This window comes from Mustela putorius, unplaced genomic scaffold (assembly GCF_011764305.1).
Source record: "Mustela putorius furo isolate JIRA1106 unplaced genomic scaffold, ASM1176430v1.1 tig00004007_pilon_pilon_pilon, whole genome shotgun sequence".
Taxonomy (NCBI): Eukaryota; Metazoa; Chordata; class Mammalia; order Carnivora; family Mustelidae; genus Mustela; species Mustela putorius.
The window spans coordinates 11774906-11796579 of record NW_025422145.1 but is presented as its reverse complement, the minus strand read 5'-3'; the positions used below and the strand labels follow the sequence as shown (position 1 = coordinate 11796579).

At 52.0% G+C, this 21674-nt stretch overlaps 1 protein-coding gene across 8 annotated transcripts; it reads right to left on the bottom strand.

The window, feature by feature from the left end:
• Positions 1-1185: 1185 nt before the first annotated feature.
• Positions 1186-18427, bottom strand: ZNF500 (zinc finger protein 500). 8 transcript variants are annotated; one of them, XM_004750480.3, is made up of 8 exons: positions 18346-18421; positions 15184-15371; positions 12841-12960; positions 8274-8770; positions 6511-6694; positions 6249-6316; positions 4670-4781; positions 1186-3084 (listed from the first exon to the last, which is right to left on the bottom strand). In XM_004750480.3, the coding sequence occupies exons 4-8, from the start codon at positions 8673-8675 to the stop codon at positions 2402-2404; spliced, it is 1449 nt and encodes a 482-aa protein (XP_004750537.1). In that variant the 5' UTR covers positions 8676-8770; positions 12841-12960; positions 15184-15371; positions 18346-18421; the 3' UTR covers positions 1186-2401. The 8 variants fall into 8 exon arrangements, with proteins under 8 accessions (XP_004750537.1, XP_004750539.1, XP_004750534.1 ...); XM_004750482.3 differs by having other exon boundaries at positions 15184-15333; positions 18346-18412; XM_004750477.3 differs by having other exon boundaries at positions 15184-16046; positions 18346-18371.
• Between the last annotated feature and the right edge of the window lie 3247 nt (positions 18428-21674).

Below are 21674 nucleotides of genomic sequence, written 5' to 3'. Positions count from 1 at the left end.
ATCCCTTCTGTTACTTTGCAAGTGCTATTCCCCACCACCCCCCATTTTCAGTCCTTTCATATTATATCAGCCCTGCTGTCCCCAACAGGCTGAAGCCCTGACCTGGGGCTACCTCTGTTCTCTCGTCAACTTGTATCTGAGGTTCCGTTTCTCTCAGTCTCTGCCCTGTCCCACCCTGCCTGCCCCAGGGGAAGAGCAGTCATCTCAAGTCCCCGTGACACGGGCTCAGCGGCTTGGCAGGGTCCTTGGGATTGGGCACGGGTACCAGCATTCGCTTGAGGTCACCACATGCTGGCATGCGCTGCGGATAGGTACGGGTCTCTTTCCATCAAGCCCTGTACCAGGCAAGGCAGGCTCAGCCAGCCAGTGAGGACCACAGACCCCCTTGATATGGCCATGGGGGCCCCCACACCAGCCCCCACCTGTACCAGTGAGGGGCCAGGGGCGAGACAACTTACACCAAGGACACGGGAGGCCCTAGGTGGGCCTATTAGCAGGGAAGGTGATCAGGCTGTGTCACCTGGGCTCCCAGGTCTCACCCATCTGCGAAAGTCCCTCCCTCTCTGCTCCAGGGCACCTGCATGCAGTGTGGTCAGAGCTCGGCTGCTGGGCAAGGCAGACTGAACGTGACCACCTCGACCCATGCAGCCTGTCAAGAGCCATGGCCAGCTTTTTTTCCCTTTAAACCCATTTTTCCCATCTCTACCCCCTTTTATGCCAGGAAGTTCATTAAGCATGTTTCACAAAGTAAGAAGATAAACGCTTTGTTCCAAGTTCAACTGGGTGAATGACCATTAAGGCAAGCCAAGATGATATGGTAGGAGTTCAGCTCTGAGTTTACAGCCAGTTCTGCCACCTGGACAAGGTGGTAGAAGCACTCAGGACCTCAGTTTCCCGTCTATAAAAGGAAAGTCACAAAAGTTCTATGTCCTAGGACTGTGTGAGAGAATATTCTGGAACAGGCACTAATGGGCCCGGGTCCCAGATCAAGAAGTAGGCGGGCAGCTGCCTCAGCACCAGCCTGGACACAACAGAAGTGAGCCTGCAGACTCACGGCCATATAGGGAAGGAGGGTGGTCGGCACCGCCAGGCATGCTCGAGCCCTGGAAGCAGGCCTAGAAAGTAAAACCGTGCTTCAACTGAGTGGCCCCTTCTCTGGAAAACACACAGGGCAGAGCACACGAGGCCAGAGGGACCGACTTTGTTTATTAAAGGAACCAAGAACAAATCACACATCCTGGAACCTGGGTTACACTGAAAGATGGAAAATACCTACAGTGATTGGGTAACAAACAGAATGGAGCACAAGACAAGGCCCAAGGCAACCCCACCATGGGAAACTGCCACACTCCCTACATGGAATGTTCCAGAACCAAGGGGTTTCAGCAGCTGCCCCAACTCCAGTGACGAAATAGAACAAGGACCCTCTATGGGAGCGTCAGCTTCCTGTCTGCCTCAGAAAGACCCAGTGGGTCAGCCAAGGCTGCCTCTGTCCTGGCCACTTGGGGCTGGAACAAAGACAACCATGGACTCCTGCCGTGGGGACAGATGGGAAGACAGGTAAAATCCACAGGCTTCCTCACAGTCTGCGGAGGCTGGAAGATGGGGTATCAGGGAAGTGTTCCCACACCAGGCATTCATCCTTTAGAACAGCTGTGGATCTGTGAAGGTGACCCCCAACTCCCCCCACGGTCCCGCTGATAACACAGGGACACAGAAAAGCCTCCACGGCCTACACACTGAGTGTAGCAAGGCTGGAGGGGAAGGTGAGAGGCCAGGAAAGGCTAGGGTGTGTTAACACTGCAAGAAACAGGAGCTGTTGAGGCCTCCCCAAAATGGGCCGACAAAGTGTCCCCAGCTTCACGTCCACCCACAACCTCAGATGTGCCCTTATTTGGAAAGAAGGTCTTTGCAGATGTAATTAAGATGAGGTCATTCTGGACTGGGGGCCCTAAATCGAAGGACTGTGCCCTTAGAGAGGACACCAGAGCAGAGAGGCAGAGACGGGAGCGAAGGGGCCGGAAGGTGAGAACACTGCGGACGCCGGCAACATCAGAAGCCAGAAGAGAGGCGTGGGATGGTGACTCCCATCAGGGCATCTGGAAAGCAGCAGCCCTGCCTATGCCTTGAATCGGACTTCCGGCCCCCTGAACAGTGAGAATCCATCCCTGGGGTGCTAAGCCACCCAGGCTGTGCTCATCTGGACAGCGGCCCCACAGCCCAGGTCTACCCACTCCATGTCCAGCCGTCACTGCCACACTCAGTGCCCGGATTCTTCCCTCAGCCTGGCCACCTGAAACATCCCACAGCCATCAGCTGGGCCCCCAGCAGGGGCAAATGAGGTGTGTCCGAAATGCCTTCAGGTTAGGGTTCTGGTTCCAAGAGAGTAACTCCAGCAGCTTCATGAACTCTGACCGTGAAATTCTGACCGGGCCCCCCGAGGCAGGTAGCTCAGTGAGTGGCGGCCAGGCTTCGGCCCGGGGGCCTCCTGGAGCCGCGCTGCGGGGCTCTGTGGGCCCGGTGGGTGCTGCTCTTCGCTGTGGGTCCGCTGGTGTTTGTGGAGGTCCGTGCCCCGGCGGAAGCCCCTGCCACAGGCTGGGCACACGAAGGGCTTCTCGCCCGCATGCGTCCTCCGGTGCGCGCTGAAGTGGGAGCTGTTGCTGAAGCGCTTCCCGCACTCCGCACAGGCATAAGGCCGCTCCCCGGTGTGCGTCCTGCGGTGGATGACCAGGCTGGAGCTCTGGCTGAAGCGCTTCCCGCACTCAGCGCATGCGTACGGCTTCTCGCCGGTGTGGACCCTCTGGTGCGTGCTGAAGTTGGAGCGGTCACTGAAGCCCTTCCCGCACACCTGACACTTGTAGGGCCGCTCCCCGGTGTGCGTGCGCTGGTGCTTGGTCAAGTGGGACGTTTTGCTAAAGCCTTTGCCACACTCAGGGCACATGTACGGCTTTTCGACTCGTCGGGGTCCTGCTCTTTCCAGCGGCTGCTCAGGTCTGGTCATGACCCCGGCCGGCTCTCGGTCCCGCTCCCTTCTCATCGACACGTCCTCCCTGGCGTCCTCTCCATCAAGTTGTAGCCCAAGCCCTGGGACAGAGAAAGCACAGTCCCTGAGGCCCTCACGGGGAGAGGATATGTGTCTAATAAGAGGGCAGAGGCTGGGCAGCGGTCCCATCTGAGGAACATGAGAGCGAGGCTCAGAGCACTTAGCAGGGGAGTGTCAGACCCCAAATGGAGATAATGAACCATGGCCAGCAGCCCATGAAACCCTCACAACGCCAGTGAGGTGGGTGCTGTTACTGCCCCCATGATAAGATGGGGAAACTGAGGCACAGGGATGTTGAGGAACTCACCCAAAGTCACTCGACTAGTAAGTTACAGGGTGGGCTCTAGAGTCTAGGCCCATAACCTTTAGGTCTCATCCCGGGGCAGTGTCGGCCCTCAGAGGGCACTGGGCAGTGTCTGAAGGCATTTTTGGTTGTCACACTTGCTGCTAGTGGGTGGAAGCCAGGGATGCAGGTGAACATCCTATAGCTCACAAGACGGCATCATAACAGAATTCTACAGCCTCAATGTCAACAGTGTTTTGGTGTTTAATCAAACAAACCACAGCCATAAATAACCTCTCACAATGTTATCTGTAGATCTGCATAACAGTTATAATCAGGTGACTATAAAAAAAAGCAGATCACCCTCCATACTGTAGGTGGGCCTCAACTCATCAGTAGAAGGTCTTAAGAGCAGAACCTGAGGCTTAGCAGAGAGGGGCAGAGGGAGAGAGAGAATCCTAAGCAAACTTCCTGCCCAGCATGGAGCCCCTTGCAGGCCTTGAGATTATGACCTGAGCGGACATCAAGGTGGACACTAAACCGACTATGCCAGCCAGGTACCTCCCCCAGAGAAGAAATTCTACCTCAAGACTGCAATACAGAAATCCCACCCAGGTTTCTAGTCAGTTGGCTGCCCTGCAGATATCAGACTTGGAACATCAATTCTCACTCAAATTTCCAGTCTGCAGGCCTGTCCTATGATTTTATGCTTGCCAGAAGTCACCATCCTGTGAGCCAATTCCTTAAAACAAATGTCTTAACTTATACACATACATACACACAACTGGTTCTGTTTCTCTGAAGAAACCCAACTGATACCAAGAGGCAGCTCAGTTCCTTGAGCTGAACGTATTGCAGGGAGTGAACGGGTATCTGGAATGTCAAGAGAGCGGAGCACGGAGAGCAGCGGTGCTGTGTGGGGAGCTGGGGGTGGAGGTGGTCAGGAGAGGCTGTGGATGGTCAAGGCCTTGCCAGGAGCAACTCGACCCACAGGGCTGTGGGCAGCACAGAGGCAGATGTGAAACTGGACCAACCACATGGGTGAAGGCACAAAAGAACAAGGAACCCAGGACCGCTGTGGGCACCTGCCTCAGGTGAGGTGAGCAGCCATAGTCTCCCCACTGCGTCCGGGCCCCTGACGTCCGGGCCCTGCAGGGTCACTAGCAACCCTGGCTTGGCAGGCTGCACCCAGCTGCTTGCTGAGCAGACTCTCCAGGGAGTGGCCCTGGCCCACGGAACCCACCCGGGCACAGCCAGCCTGGGGAAGAAGCCCCCCTTCCTGAGACCGGCCCACATCAGACACGCCACCGATGAGCAGTGGCCGGGGCCTCTCCGCACGTTACCCCTGTGTTCCGGCAGTGCGTCCCAGCTACAGTCCCGCTGAGCTGGGTCCGGGCTCTCCCACTCCTCCTGGGACAGGTACGCTGCCATGTCCTCCAAGGTCACTGGCACCTGCTGGAATGCAAACCACCCAGTCCCACACTGCGGCTCTGTAATGTGGGTCAGCCTGGTGGGCTCACCGACCCCCCTCCGCCTGTATCACAATGGCAGGTCCTGCTTGTCTCCCCCAACTTCCTCTCTCCAATACCTTCCCTCTCCATAGGCTGTTGTCCACCCCTCCTCCTCAGGCTCTGTTTACAGAACGGCTGAATCCTGCTCCCTGGGAGGACACCATCACCGCCGCACTCTGTCCCTCTGCTGCGGGGCCAGAGACAGTGCAGACAGATTCACTGTCTGGAGCAGCCGGTTCCCCTGTGCATTCAGTCACTGGGGCCCAGGTTCTCCAGGGGCATGAGTTAGGCATGCCCTGCCTCAGCTCAGCCAGCCCTAGGACCCGAGTGGGGTGTCTTGGGAACTTCGGGAAGCCTCTAGGCTAGTCGTTCCAAATCTAGCACCAAACTGACTCAAGGAGCAGATGAAAACCCAAGCAAACAAGGTCTAGAAGAGGCAAATCTGTACAGACAGAAAACAGGTTGCCAGGGGCTGGGGAAGGGGAAATGGGGGGCTGCTGCTAATGGGTATGGGGTGTGCTGGGGAGGAAAGTGTTTCTCCACTGGGAGAAACTGGGACGATGGCTGCATAACTCTATAAATAGGCTAAATGCCATGCACTCCGAACAGCTGAGCCGGGTGTGTGTGAATTACACCTCGATAAGGCTGTATTTTTTATTTTTTTTATTTTTATTTTTATTTTTTTTTTTTTTTTTAAAGATTTTATTTATTTATTTGACAGAGAGAGATTACAAGTAGGCAGAGAGAGAGAGAGAGAGAGAGAGAGGGAAGCAGGCTCCCTGCCGAGCAGAGAGCCCGATGCGGGACTCGATCCCAGGACCCTGAGATCATGACCTGAGCCGAAGGCAGTGGCTTAACCCACTGAGCCACCCAGGCGCCCTAGGCTGTATTTTTTAAAAAATATTTATTTATTTTAGAAAGAGCAAGAGTAGCATGAGCAGGTGGAGGAGGAGAGGCAGAGAGAGTCTCCAGCAGACCCCCTACTGAGGGCAGAGCCTGCATGGGGTTTGATCTCCCAACCCTGAGCCCAAATCAAGAGTCAGGTGCTTAACCAACTGAGCCTCCCAGACGCCCCTCAATAAAGCTGTTATTTAAACGAACAAGCAAAGGAGAGTTCAATTCCAGGCCAGGGCGGGGGAGGAATCCATATTTTTGCCCAAAGTCAAAAGAGTCTAGCTCCTGGCTGGGTTGGAAACAACTGCCCCAGCTCACCATTAAGCCCCAGAATCCTCTGGGGGCACAACTAATACTCGACGGGATCTGAGAAACGACCTCGGGAGGAGAAAGTCAGGGTAAAGGGGCCATTCCACAAGGGAATGCCTCTGCGAGTTGGACCTGACAGGAGAGAAGTGCCCCCATGACAAGGGCAGGGTACACACAGGAAAGATGCAAACTGAGAACATGCACTCACCTGGGACCATGACGGAACGAAGGATGTGGCCGAAGCTGCTGTCTCCTGATGCTGGGAGGCCACTGGGCCTGAGGAAAGAGCAGAGTTGCCAGAGAAGGCCACACAGCCCACCAGTGCACAAAGTAGCGAAGGCCCAGACAGATGCAACTACTCCCCACCTTTGCAACTTATCCTTCCCACATGCACAGCCTCCTGTGATACCCCCTTCCCTCTGCCTCCTTCCCCTGCAGGCCTTCTGTTATCTAGAGGGATGGCTACTCACCCCTCTTTGGCAAGAGCTGGGGGCCCCTCTTTGGTCTGCGGCTCCGCTGGGATGGGGGCTGCTGGCTGGAGCATCCAGACCCTTCCTCCGGAGACAGCTCCTCTGGCCTGGCCTCCACTTGGTGTTTCAAGGACTGTTCTCCTGCCCCATGGGGCGCTACATCATTAGGGAGCACCTCCAGGCCCTGCATGCAGACAGAGATCTGTCCACCAGCTCCCAGAAGGTTGGGAGAAAACCCATGGGGTCCCCAACCACTGTCTCGGGCACCCCTGGCCATCCTCCTGTTCCCAGGCTCTGCCCAACTGTGCCTCACCCCCCCACCCCCACCCAGGGCTTCCTCTCCCTGTCTACCCCCACAGCCCACCACATGCCACACAGTCCTCCCTCCAGACATGCTGGAAGAAGGAATGTAGCTGCGAAGAGGTCACGCTCCCAAGTGTGACAAAGTGAGACCTGCTCTGTCCCTGGATGAGTCTCCCCAGTCTCTCCCCATCATATTCTTATCCTTCCTTCCTGGGCCAGGAAGATCCCCAATCAGGTCTCATTTCTGAAGTTCGCACTATTTCATGTGCTGCATTTTTAAAATTCACCTGCCGGTGCTCTGAAACCATCTATTTCCCAACTCCAGAGAAGGTGAAGAGGATGAACTTGGGTCTTGGAGTTTACTGAACTCTGCAACAGTACTTGGGACAAGAGACATCTCCGAGGAACAGTGAAACCACTGCCAGGGACCCCTGTGTCAGGCTCAACATTGCACACTTCTAAGAGGAGACAGTCCCCAAAGGTTATGGGGTGCACGGAGCCAGAGGGAAGCCGTGCTAAGAACCCCAACGCCAAGGCTAGAGGGGCTGGGAAGGCATCCTGAATTCCCACCGGCCACAACAGCAGGATCTGCCTACTGCAATCAACTCACACTATGGTCAAGTTTGGGGAGGGATGTGTCTATGCTACTGGGCAAATAGGAAAGCAGTGTATGGCCAATGGTACCACCACAAGAAGAAAGGTCACCTGTCCATATTTGCCAAATATTTAGTCTAGAAAAACTAATCTAATCAAAGCAAGACAAATCTGTAAGACTTCCCACTCCTCAGATTTTCTTAGAAGCTGGGAGTGTGCCCTAGAGTGATGCTGTCCACAGAACTTTGCATGACGACAAAGCGTCCTACATCTTCGTTGTCTAGTATCCAGTATAGGGGCCACTGGCCACGTGTGACAACTGAGCCCTTGAAATGTGCCTGGTGTGACCTAGGAACTACAATGACATATTTAGTTGTAACTTAAAAAAAAACCCACATGTGGCCAGTAGCCACTGCCTGGGATGGCACAGCTCCAGAGAGCCTGGGGACATGGGGGGCTCTAACCAGGGCATCCACCAGCCCCTGCTTTTTCTTCCTCCTCATTTTGGGATCTCTTCAACCCCCAGCACCTTGCCTGGGAAAGTCTATACCCTCCCTCCCGTCAAAAGCTGTGTCTGACCTCCCACGGGGATGATGCTGACGAACCAAACCACACAGCTAGTGGGCTACCTGTGCTTAGTCGATGGATTTACACCCATCAGCCAAGGCTGTGACAGTCCTCAGTTGCCTTCTTCAATTCACAGGGGCAGGCAGTCCCAGTCCCCCACCCCCCCCAAGGGACCCAGGCAGGCCGTGGCTCTGAGCTCTGAAATTTGGAAATTTCCAAGGAATTTCCAAAGAGGGCAGGGCCCTGAGGTCTTGGGGCCCCGTTTCCTCACCTCAGGGCCAAATTGCCCCCCACCTCACCCGCTGCCTCTGTTTCCTGGGCTCCCGCTGCAGCCCTTCCACGAGGACCACGGCCTCCTCACCACTCTCCGGCTGCTGCTCCCGCACCCGGGCCTGGATCTCCCCTGGCAGCACCATCAGGAACTGCTCCAGCACCAGCAGCTCCAGGATCTGCTCCTTGGTGCGCAGCTCTGGCCGCAGCCAGCGGCAGCAGAGCTCCCAGAGGCGGCTCAGGGCCTCCCGCGGCCCCGCCACCTCCTGGTAACAAAAGAGCCGGAAGAGCTGGCGGAAGGTCTCAGGGCTGGGGTCTTCTGGCTCCAGGGAGGGCTCCTCTTCCCAGCAGAAATCCTCCTCCACCTTCACGATCAAGATCTCATCTTGGTCCAGGGGCGGTGGAGGCTGGAGACCAGGTGTGGTGGCCATTGTCTGGGGTGGGTTTTGCTTTCTAGTGCCTCAGGGTTCAAATTTGTGCTTCCTGGTACCTCAGGCCAGACACTGGAAAAGAGGTTTGCAGGGCTCTGTACGGAAACAGTAAAATCATCTTTGTGCGGTGTTAGGGCTAGGTAAGCATCTACCCACAAGCCCCAGAGAGCCAACTCACGCTCACTGGCAAAAGAAAACGGCTTTAATTTGTAGGTTAAAGGGTTCTTGCGGCTACCCCCTGCTAATTCCCAGGCAAGTTACTCAAACCCTCCGAGCCTCGGTTCCGCATTCAAAAAGCGGAGAAAATGGTATCCCTACACAGAGGCTGCTGAGAAGACTAAAGGGTTTTTGGAAAGGGTTTCGCGCATTGCCTGGAATAGGATCAGAGTTAGAGAAACGCGGTGTTTGTTACCACGGCTGCCCCCCTTGGGCTGGGGTCCCTTTGGAAACATGGTGAGAACCAGGGCGCCCTCTGACTACGAGGACGCGGATTCTGTCACCACCTGACCTCCGGTTTCGGGCCCTGCAAGCCCCGTAGGCCCGCCGGGTACCCCCGACTGGATGGTCACCTCGGCCTCTCCAACTCCAGGGTCCTGGGAGTGCTGGGAGTCCCCGGCCGGGCTGCTTTCCCCGGCTTCGTCCTCAGGTGGAGGGTGAGCGGCAGCCCAGGCCGAGCACAAACCCGGGCTCTGACGTGGGCCCGGGATGGAAGCCCGAGCCGGGACCCCGCGCCCCGCACCCGCACTCACCGGCAGCGAGGCAGGCCCGGCCGAGAGTGGACCGTGGGAGCAGGAGGCGCAGCAGACAAGCCTCCCTCAGACGAGACAAACAAACCCGCACAACGAACACCCCAAACGGGTCCTCGTGAGCCGCAAATTCAGCACGCCGTGGGCGGGCCCACCGGCGCATTGTGGGTAATGTAGTCCCCGCGCTACTGGCCGAGCCGGCTGTCGAGTGCGGGACTGAGTCTGGATAGGCGGGTCCACGGCGGGCATTGTGGGCAACGTAGTCCTTGAACTGTGGTCGACCACCAGTAAGACGATGAGAATGAGACCGCGTGAGCGGGTCCAGGGGAGGCATTATGGGTAAAGTAGTCCTTGCACCTTCAGTGACCGGGCAAGGTTTTCGAGGCGCCGCAGGTTCTGGGCAATTCTCCCTGCATCCTTTCCATTCGCCCTCCCCTGGCCTGAGAAAAATACACTGCGGCCGGGGACTTGTGAATTTACATTTCTACTTACATGGTACTTTGTACGTACCAGGCTCTGTTTTAAGTACTTTCCAATTATTAACAATTCATCTTTCCAACAACCATGGCCAGGGAGGGGGGGCGGGGTTGGTGCCTGGATGGCTGGGTCCAACAGCTGCCTTTGGCTGGGATCATGATCTCAGGGTCCTGGGATCCCCGCATTGGTTCCCGGCTCAGTGGGGAGCTTGCTTCTTCCCCTCCCCCTACTTGTGCTCTCTCACTCTCTGTCAAATAAATAAAATCTTAAAAAACAAACAACAGTGGGAAGTAGGCACTGTTAGCAATATTTTATAGATGAGGAAAGGAGACACACAGAGGTTCAACAACCTGCCTAAGGTCCATATATACTCAGTAAGTGGAGAGCTGGAATGAGGTTAGAACCCTGGCATCTGTTCTAGTCCACCTCTTCATTTTTTTTTTTTTTAAGATTTTATTTATTTATTTGACAGAGAGATATCACAAGTAGATGGAGAGGCAGGCAGAGAGAGAGGGAAGCAGGCTCCCTGCTGAGCAGAGAGCCCCATGCGGTACTCGATCCCAGGACCCTCAGATCATGACCCAAGCCAAAGGCAGCGGCTTAACCCACTGAGCCACCCAGGCGCCCCCACCTCTTCATTTTAGAGACTAGTTAATGAAGACCCAGAAAGTTACCTGTTTGGGGCATGTTGGCTACCAATTGCTTATTTATTTGTTAATTTAATCAATAAATATTTATTGAGCTCTGCTTTGTATCAAGCAGGCACCATGAACAGAAGGTCCTTGGTGTTGCTATGCAGCCTGGGAGAGACTAAGCCCCTGGAATTTAAGCAGGTAAAGGTCATGGAGAGGGTTAGCTGCTTAGCACATCATAAGTGCTCCATAAACATCGTCACTAACGTAAGGACCAGGAGATTCCCAAGTCCTTCAGCTGTGGCATCCCCAGACCTAGCACCTTACCCCATCTTCCCACTAGCATTTCTTCCAATCCTACTCGCCATTCTCTCTCGTGTTTCATTTTTCCTACTACATCCAATATCCAGTTTTTATTGTGGGCACATGGAGCAGAACAAGACACTGGACTGCCCGTGACTAATTTCACTGCCCCTCCCTAAGTGGGAGGCATCTTTAAGGGCAGATTTCAGGACTGTCCCAGGCCTCCACAGCCTTGTGCTGGGGCCTGTAGAAAGGCAGAACCATATATGCCTCAGTTTCTCCTTCAGCATGGGGTTGCTGGCCAGGCAAGAATGTTAGAATGAACTAACACCAAAGTGTACACTTACTCAAGGAAGTGGTCCTTAGGCCTGAGCTCAGTTTGCTTTGGGAGGAGAATGTGCAAGGGGGACCTTCGAACAAGTCGAAGGATGCAGCAGGGCAGGAAGAAGATAGAACAAATAAAGCAGGAGAGGGGAAAGGAGGAACAAAGAAGAGGCAGGTGGAGAATCTGAGGGAAAACCAGCAGGTTCTGTAGGACTGCAAGACCCTGATCTGATTGCAGAGTGTGCTGGGCTGTGTGTAAGGGAGCGGAGAGCTCTGGGGATGCCAGCATTTTCAAAGCTATGCCATGCCTTCCCCTTTCTAACTGCCTCCTGGTTAGCTGTGGGGACCAGGCAGCTTCTCCTCAGTGCCATATATCCAGAAGTTAGCAAGTCAATGTAGTGACCAAGGCCTGGCTCTCTCCTGTCTGGGCAATTTTCAGTGACTACAACCAACAGAGGTTTAAAGGACAAGTTTCTGCTTTGCTCCAGATCTTGTGTGGGTTTGTTTAGGATTTCAGTCTTTTTCTTTTTCTTCTTAAGATTTTATTTATTTGAGGGGTGCCTGGGTGGCTCAGTGGGTTAAGCCTCTGCCTTCGGCTCAGGTCATGATGCCAGGGTTCTGGGATCGAGCCCTGCATCGGGCTCTCTGCTCAGTGGGCAGCCTGCTTCCCCCTCTCTCTGCCTGCCTCTCTGCCTACTTGTGATCTCTGTCAAATAACTAAATAAAATTTTTTAAAAATAAAAGATTTTATTTATTTGACAGAGAGAGGGAGGGAGGGAGAGCATGACCAGGGTGAGGGGCAGAGGGAGAACCAGACTCCCCACTAAGCAGAGAGTTTGACATAAGGCTGGATCCCAGGACCCTGGGATCATGACCAGACCTGAAGGCAGGCATTAACCAACTGTGTCGCCCAAGTGCCCCTCGGATTTCGGTCTTAATTCTATTTTGGGGGACACACAAACATGCAGTCCCTAACAAATATAAGTCAGGATGAATTTGGGCATCCACAGAAAACACTCCTAACCTGTGCTTCAAATCCTGGTCCCACTACTTATTAACTAGGTACGCCTTACCTTCCTCACCTGTGAAATGGGGACTGCCATAGCTCTGGCTTCAGAGAGCTGAGGGACAGGATTAGATGAGACTGATTGTACAGCACCTGTAACAATGTCCAGTGCATAACCAATGCTCCTCAAGCATCGGCTCTAGCGTCATGACTTGCGGCCCCAAGGAGATGAAGTATGCGGGTCTCAGGGTGTGGGTCCTGGGTACGTGGCACCGTGGAGTTCCCGTAAGAGGTCACTGGGTCCACTAAGGACCCAAGCACTGTTCACAGTCTGAATGAAAAGTATTTATAGTGGGGCGCCTGGGTGGCTCAGTGGGTTAAGCCTCTGCTTTTGGCTCAGGTCATGATCCCAGGGTCCTGGGATCGAGCCCCGTATCGGACTCTATGCTCAGCAGGGAGTCTGCTTCCCCCTCCCCCTCTTCCTACTGCTCTGCCTACTTGCGATTTCTCTCTCTATCAAATAAATAAGTAAAATCTTTAAAAAAAAAGAAAAGTATTTATAGTTAAGCACACAGATCACTATTCTTGTAGTGTTATTCTTGTAGCTGTAGCTTGTTTTCACAGTGTTTATGGGGTCTACAAAACAGTTCAAGTTAAAATGGGAGCCTCATACTCACAGAAGTTTGCAGCACGTACGGACCGTTCTCTGAAGACAGAGGGGAATATCTTGTCAGAGTGAAGACATAGTTCTGTCATCACATCTGGGACATCGGCTCAGCCACACTTGCTCTTATTAACTAGAAGGAAAACAGGGTATACAGTCAAGCCCTCCAAAAGTTCTCATCTTTGGTAGCAATTTCTCAATGTCCAAATGACCGAGAACTAAAAACTCAATATACAAATCAAACAGTTTAATTTGACTAAATTATCTAAAAGAGTCATTGGAGAGCTGGCATGCCTCAAAACTAATATAGAATGGGTGTTTTATTACACTTAAAAAAAAATTTTTTTTTTTTTTTTTTTCAGAGAGAATCCTGAAGCAGACCCCCAAGTGTGGAGCCCAACTCAGGGCTTGATCCCAGGACCCCAAGATCATGATCTGAGCCGAAACCAAGAGCCAGCTGCTTAACCAACTGAGCCACCTAGGCACCCATACACTTTTTCTAAGGCTTCCATGAGGCAATAATAAAAGCCAATGTTTTTTAATCTTTTAAAAAAGATTTGGGCGCCTGGGTGGCTCAGTGGGTTAAGCCGCTGCCTTCGGCTCAGGTCATGATCTCAGGGTCCTGGGATCGAGGCCCGCATCGGGCTCTCTGCTCAGCAGGGAGCCTGCTTCCCTCTCTCTCTCTGCCTGCCTCTCCATCTACTTGTGATTTCTCTCTGTCAAGTAAATAAATAAAATCTTTAAAAAAAAAAAAAAAAAAAGATTTTATTGGGGCGCCGGGGTGGCTCGGTGGGTTCGGCTCAGGTCATGATTTCAGGGTCCTGAGATCGAGCCCCGCGTCAGGCTCTCTGCGGGGAGCCTGCTTCCCTTCCTCTTTCTCTGCCTGCCTTTCTGCCTACTTGTGATCTCTGTCTGTCAAATGAATAAATAAAATCTTTTAAAAAATTAAATAAATAGGGGCGCCTGGGTGGCTCAGTGGGTTAAGCCGCTGCCTTCGGCTCGGGTCATGATCTCAGAGTCCTGGGATCGAGTCCCGCATCGGGCTCTCTGCTCGGCGGAGAGCCTGCTTCCCTCTCTCTCTCTCTCTGGCTGCCTCTCCGTCTACTTGTGATTTCTCTCTGTCAAATTAATAAATAAAATCTTTAAAAAAAAAAAAAAAAAAAAATTAAATAAATAAATAAATAAATAGATTTTATTTATTTATTTGTCAGAGAGAGAGAGAGAAAGCATGAGTGGGGGGGCAGCAGGCAGAGGGAGAAGCAGGCTTCCGGCTAATGCAGGACTTGATCCCAGGACCCTGGGATCACGACCTGAGCCAAAGGCAGACGCTCAGTCAACAGAGCTATGCAAGGGTCCCAATGTTTTTTAAGCACTTCCTCAGTCCAGGGGAATTCTTTACTGTGCTACTTAAATCTTCACAAGGACTCTCTTGTATAGGTATCATTATGACCCAAATTCTAGATGAGTAAACTGAGGCTCAGAGGGCATAGCCCTACTAAAGGCCACACAGCTAGGAAAGGGGAAAAGCCAAATCAAACTCAGGCAGGTCCACTCCCGAGTCTGTGGCCCCAACGACTCCCCTAAGATTCTCCTGAACACCAGCCAGGTAATCAGAGGCCTGCCTTGGAATAAATATACGAATGATTCCTCGCCAGACTCTGGTCCTGCCTCAAGGTTATCCTTTGAGGGGGCCACTTGGGGCCACAATACCCCCTGGTTTTCAAAACACAGTGGGCAGATCTGCTTGGTTCACAGAGGTGCTCAGTAAATAATTGCTTGATGACTGAATTATGAGTGGGAGGAATTTGTTTTTCAGACGTTGACGTCTGCAGCTCAGCCTTACACAAACTTCATTCACAAACATGATGATGGTGGTACAGATGGAGATAGACAGCACCTGTGCCCCAGAGGATACTTACTAGGATTCAATGATCTAATACATTCAAACACTCCACTCTAGCGTGAAATCTAGAAGGAGTCAGTAAACAGCATTGTTACTATTTTCATTAACACAAAGCAGGAGGGAAAAGAATGCTTGCTGTGAATGCCTGGGAAATCTCTCCTTGGAGACTGCTTGTGTTTTGGTTCCATTATTAAATTGGAGACAGATGAGAGGATGCAACAGTTAACAGGGAGGCCGAAGATAGCCACCGTTTACACCCTCAGCCACCCAGCACTTGAAACTTCATGTCTTATCCCTGCAGCCAGCAGGTCAAATGAGAAGCTAACGTGTTAAGAACAGCCTTGCAAAGCGTGACCATTCCTCTGAGGGAGAGCTACCTCCAGGATAAGGAGGATGGAGTGTGGAGGAAGAAGGGGGCTTCAAGGACCACCAGGCATGCTTGGAAATCCTTACTCATCTGGATGACATCCGCTGAACTCCGGTTTGTGGGCAGCCCAGGCATCACTCAGAATGGGGGTGAAGATTCACACGCTCCTCTTGGGAAACACCGGGTCTTCGTCTGCTCTGGCTGCCACAGCAGCATATATCACGGAAGCCGGGAGCCTTAGACCACACACATTGATTTCTTACAGTTCTGAAGGCTAGAAGTCCAAGATCACGGTGTCGGTGGATTCAGTCCCTCATGAGAGCTCTCTTCCAGCGTGCGGACTGTTACCTTCTCACTGTATCCTCCCCCAACAGAGAATGATCCCCCTTACTAAGGTCACAGTCCTATCAGGTTAGGGCCCCACCTGTTATCATCTCATTTTACCTAATGACCGCTTACAAATCCTCTCTCCAAATATAGTTACATTGAGGGTTAGGGCTTCAACATACGACATAATTCAGTCCAGATAATACAACTAGACCCCCCCAAACTGCCAGTCCTTGGAATGACTGATGATTCTCCTCGGTCTTCAGACCACCACCCACTCCAGACCAGGGGCAGGAAAGGAAGCAAGACAGGCCGTTCAACACAAACAGCTGGCACACCCAACATTCTGGGATATTCATGCTATGCACAAAGACACTTGCCATCTTGGTCTTTGGCACTGCCAGGTAGGAGAGTGACATAAATGTGGAGAGTCTATCCCCACTACAAGAGACACAGCAGTGCCAGGACAATGGCAGCTCCTGCTGGAAGCCAGTGTCAGGGATGTGGGAAGTAGCCGGGGACAGAGCCCCCGTGCTGCCAGTCCGTCTAACTGAAGTCTGATATCTAGATGTTCAGGGGAAATCTCCTAATTTTGAATGTAGACTCAAACTGGTTTTAAGACCTGTGTGAGATAAACAAAACACATCAACAGGTTTCTGGGCTGTTTCTGGCACACACAAACAAAGGGAATGACACAGGCAGTGACAGTGTTATAAAGAAACATGTAGGGCGCCGGGGTGGCTCAGATGGTTGGGCAACTGCCTTGAGCTCAGCTCATGATCCCGGAGTCCTGGAATCGAGTCCTGAATCGGACTCCCAGACTCCATGGGGAGTCTGCTTCCCCACTCTCATGCTCTCTCTTACTCGGTCTCTCTCTCTCAAATAAATAAAAAAAGCCTTAAAAAAAAAAAAAAAAAGGAGACATGAAGCAGGAGTGGAGAGAGGGACGCTGTTGTTTAAGTGGAGAATATTTATACAGAAAGACCATTAGTTCATGGGCTCCTGGGTGGCTCTGGATTTTGGATCAAGCCCCACATCAGGCTCTGTGCTCAGCAGGGTCCACTTTAGATTCTGTCCCTCTATCCCTCCCCCGCTCTTGCTCTCTAAAAATCAATCAATCTTGGGGAGAAAAAAAAAGGCCAGTAGTTCACCTGGTGGTTCATTCCCCTCACTAACAGAAGCCAGAATGTCCTTAGCTTCAATACTTTCTTCAATGGTTTTCTCCAAAAGGGCAGGAGGCCAAAGCGAAGGGAAGAGAAAGAGAGGTAAAATGCCCAGCTTCCCTCAAAAATCTTTTCAGCCATACTCAGGGCTGAAGGCAACCATGCAGAGAGCCAGCCTGTGAGAGAGAGAGAGATGGCAACACACACACACACACAGAGTGAGAGAAATACACTTCTTTCTCAACCACTGTTCAGGGAAGTTATTCATGCCACTTGGCAAACAATGGTACGGAAGGCTTTATCCAGGACCAGAGAAAGGTGCAGGAATCACTGCGAAGGGTGTGTAGTGAGGGAGGCAGCATTTTATAGCCAAGGTGGGGGAGGATGAAAATAAGAGGAAACATCAGGGAGACTGTGGCTAAATCAACCTACTAGAATTCTTGCTGAAGGCAGGCCAACATGATCAGACATCACCTGGGGGATGCTGGAGGGTGAGGAACCCAATCAGATATCAAGGGTGGGGGTCCTGGCTGAACTGACTCAACTGGATTTTTGCTAAAACTGGATAATGCAGAAATGAACACAGAAGTCCCAAAGTCAAGGCCCTGCTGAGAAGAGTTGTGAGGAGCCTAAGTAGAGTTTTGGTTAAGGAATCTTGTCCACCACCTCCAGGGTAAAAAAAACGCTCTCACAGACAGAAAGGCGCTCTTCAGAAGCAGGAAGTGCCCTTTGGGGTTCTCAGTTCTAAAAGCAAAAGTTGTTCAAGATAAGACAGCAAGAGGTGCCAAGTGCTGTCCGCCCACGGTCTACCTAGGAGATGGAGCCCTTCCAGGTCAATGCATAGCCCCAATCTTGTACTGTCTCCTTCCTTCCTTCCCCATCCCCCTCCTCTTTTTTCTTCTTCTTCAGATTGTATCTGAGAGAGAGAGAGTGAGAGAGCAGGAACAGGGTGGGGAGCAGAGGAACAAGCAGACGCCACGCTGAGCAGGAGCACGATGGAGAGCTGTTGCCTAGGGAATCTGGGATCATGACCTGGGCAGAAGGCTGATGCTTAACCCACTGACCCACCCAGGCACCCTGCCTGCTGCTGCTGCTGCCTTTTTTTTTTCTTTCTTTCCTTAAGGTTTTATTTATTTATTTGACAGAGAGAGATCACAAGTAGGCAGAGAGGCAGGCAGAGTGAGAGGGGGGGAGGCAGGCTCGCCACTGAGCAGAGAGCCCGATGCGGCGCTCGATCCCAGGACCCTGGGATCATGACCTGACCTGAAGGCAGAGGCTTTAACCCACTGAGCCATCCAGGCGCCCTGCCTGCTTCTTTCTGAAATAATAATATTGGTCTCCAATTCAGGAGCACCTGGCTAGACACATTTGCTCTCCCTCTGTTCTTATTTTGGTAATAATAGGGGTAGTGTGATCTCTACAAGTAAAACCCCCTGAAGCTCCGAAGAGGTCACACAGCCAGGAAGCGCCAGAAACGGGACTGGAAGCCACGTCTCTGCTTCCAGAAACCCAGCCCGAAGCATCAGGCTACAGCACTCTGGCCCGGAATAATAACCCAGGCATCCTAACGCCTGACTCGGTAGCTACCCTGGACTCTCGTCCTCTTTGGCTGAACACGCTCTGCCCCGTTTCCCCATCTGGGGCGCGCCCAGAAAGGCCAGGAAGGGTCCTGAGATCCATTTCCGCTTCTGCCTGGTGGCTGCGACGACGGGCCACACACAGTAGGACAGCAGCTAAGAAGACACCATCCATACCTACCCGGGCTGCAGCACTTCTCTCGGGTCTTTCCCCAAGCCTCGCGCGAAGTCCCTGACCGCCGGAAGCGGAAGTCGCCGGAGACGGAGACCGGACCGGACTACACTTCCCAGAGTGCCCCGCGCCGCGCTTGGAAATTCCGATACTTGGGCGCTCCTGGGGTGATGTGGGATGCCGCTCTGCCTCGGGGTTCAGCACGGGAGACGGCTCTGCGAGGGCATTGGAGGGTGGTTTCATTCTCAGGGCAGCCACGTCCAGGTTACTGAAGACTGGCCAGCCCCTCGTGGGCTATGAGCCTCAGTTTCCACATCTGTGAATGGGGACACTAGCCGTTCACGGTTGTATCAAGTTCAAAACCATTCATGCGTATTTTCCAAAGCATATTGAGACCTTCCATTTGCTAGCCGCAGGCGTTATCACAGTGGTTAGTTAGCAGGCGCTTGTTTTCGAGAAACTCAAATTCTACCAAGAGAGTATCTTGGAGATAGATCTACCTTGATCTTCATAACTAGGATGGTGATTTTTTAAAAAGATTTTATTTATTTGTGTGACACAGAAAGAGAGAATACAAGCAGGCAGAGGGAGAAGCAGGCTCCCCACGGAGCAGAGAGCCTGAGATGGGGCTTAATCCCAGGACCCTGGGATCATGACCTGAGTCGAAGGCAGAAGGAACCACCCAGGTGCCCTAGCACAGTGACATTTCATAGGTCTTCTTAATTCCATATTGATTTACCAACCTTCCTTGGGTATCTTTAAATCTTACATTCCTTTCTAGAAGAATAGAAAGGCCTCCCATGTCACAGAAGAGCAGTTAGACCTCTTGCACAACCCTCCAGCGCTGAGAGCTATAAAGAGGCACCACAAAGTTCACTTGAAATCAGGACCTGTTATAGACCACCGCACCCCCTCACTGATTAAAGATCCCCCCCCCTTAAAACTCTCCTGGCTAGGCAGAAACCAGGGAGCTGGCTTTTGGACAGGAGTCCCACTTCTTCGCAGGTGGCTGGCTTCTTGAATAAAACTCATATTCCTTTCCAAACAATATTCATCTTTTGAATATTGGCCTTTGGAAGGACAGGCAGCTGAAGTTGCGATTTTGTAACAAGAGGCATAAAGTGACTAAATCATCACACAAGTATTCCCTGAACACATCTAGCTTATTCCTGCCCCAAGGCCTTTGCACTAGCAGTGGCTTCTTTTCCCTCTGTGTGGAATACCAGGACCCTAGTTATCTCTGTGGCATATTGCTTTACTCCTTCACATCATTACTCAAGGTTCCTTCCCAGTGAGGTCTTCCTGACCCCTTCCTCCAATTATAAACTCTAGACTGTCCGATACCTCTTACATGCCTTACTTGCTACTGGTGCACCCATCGCTATCCATTATGCCCACAGTTTACTTATTTTATTAGGATCTTGTCCCACCTAGGTGCAAGCTCCTGAGGGTAGTGACTTGGTTTTGTTCCCTGCTGAACCCTGAGCCTCTGTAGTAGCACATAGTGGACCCTAAAGTTCTATGGGAAGAATTAACACACGGATGGTTGTAGCTCTGCCTCAATTTTTTTCTTTAGGCTTGAGATATAGTTGACAAGTAACATTGTGTTAAGTTTAAGGTATACACTGTAATGATTTGATACACATATTGTGAAAGGATCACCACAGTAAGGTTAGCACATCTTGTCACCTCACATAGTTATATCTTCTTTTGAGTGTGGTGAGAACATTTAAGATCTGTTCTCTGGGTCACTTTCAAGTATACAATATATGTTAACTATAATCACTACACTGTATATTAGATCTTGAGAAGTTTTTCTGTCTTATGACTGCAAGTTTGTAGCCTCTGACCTAGTACATCTGCTCATCCCAGCCCCGGGTGACCACTGCTCTACTCCATTTCTATGAATCCAGCTCTTTTAGATTCCCCATAAGACCAAGATCACTCAGTGGCACCTGGGTGGCTCAGTCAGTTAAAAGTCTGCCTTTGGCTTAGGTCATGATCCTGGGGTCCTGGGATTGAGTCCTACATCGGGCTCCCTGCTCAGTGGGGAGTCTGCTCCTCCTTTTCTCTCTGCTCCTCTCCCCCTCTGGTGTTCTCTCTCAAATAAATAAAATCTTTAAAAAACTAGGCAAGATTGTACAGTGGTAGTCTTTACTTCTTTTTTGTTTTCTTTCTCTTTCCTTCCTTCCTTCCTCTCTTTTATTTGCAAGGTGGGGGAGGGACAGAAGGAGAAGGAGAAAATCCTCAAGCAGACTCCCCACTGAGCCTGGAGCCCAATCTGGGCTTAATCCCAGGACCAGAGATCACGATTTGATGTGAAATTAAGAGGCAGATGCTTAACCAACTGAGCCACCCAGGAACCCTGAGAAACACAAGGTCTAATACAATCTCTAAATACAATTGCGGAGCCTCGCCTTGTGCTGGTAGATATCCCCCACCGTATTGCCTGGGGCTATGTTGACCTCAGGAATGTGCTAAATCCCTTTGTGGCAACACACTGCCTCTGGGATGCTGGTGTGGATAGTGTGGGTCCCCACAGGCCCCGGGGAGTTCCATAAGCCTGGTTGGCAGATTTGTGAATTGGTGGGGTGAACAGCTATGAGGCAGGCAATCTAGGGTTTGTTCACTTAACAGCCGGTCCCGACCAGCTGTCATGTCCAGGATGAAGCTGATATAACTGTCCTTACAGACCTCCCAGCCTGAGAGGGAGACTTACCTGAAAACAAACCATGTGATACATGCAGAGCAGGCAGACAGTAATCAGCCTGGGGAAGTCATGGAGGGCATCGTGGAAGAGGCAATTTCCAGTTCGTGGGATGGTTAGGTTTCAGTGTCAACTTACCTGGACCAAAGGATGGCCAGACAGCTGGCAAGATCTTATTTCTGGGTGCACTTGTGAGGGTGTCTCCAGAAGAGATTGGCTTGTGATTCGGTAGACTGAGTAAGGACTGCCCCTCCCCGCTATGGGTGGGCATTACCCAACCTGTTGAGGGCTCTAAAGGAGCAAAAAGGCAGAGGAAGAATGAATTTTCTCCCCCTGCTTGAGCTGAGACAACAGTCTTCTCCTCATGCTGGTCTGCCTGGGCAGGGCAAAGAGGAAGACAGGAAGGGGAGTTTGGGGAAGATAGCTGAAGACGGGGACTTTTTAAGCATTTATGATGCAGGGCCTGGCCCTGTGTGGGGAAGGAGGGTTGGCAGACCGCGGCAGAGCCTGATTTGGAACTTGGCTCTGGTTCTGGGGCGAAGGGGTTTGTGGTCCAAGGTACATGCTCCCAGGTCTTCAGGACTCCCCCAAGGCCCTGGGGTCTGACACCGTTATTTAAAAAAAAAAAAAA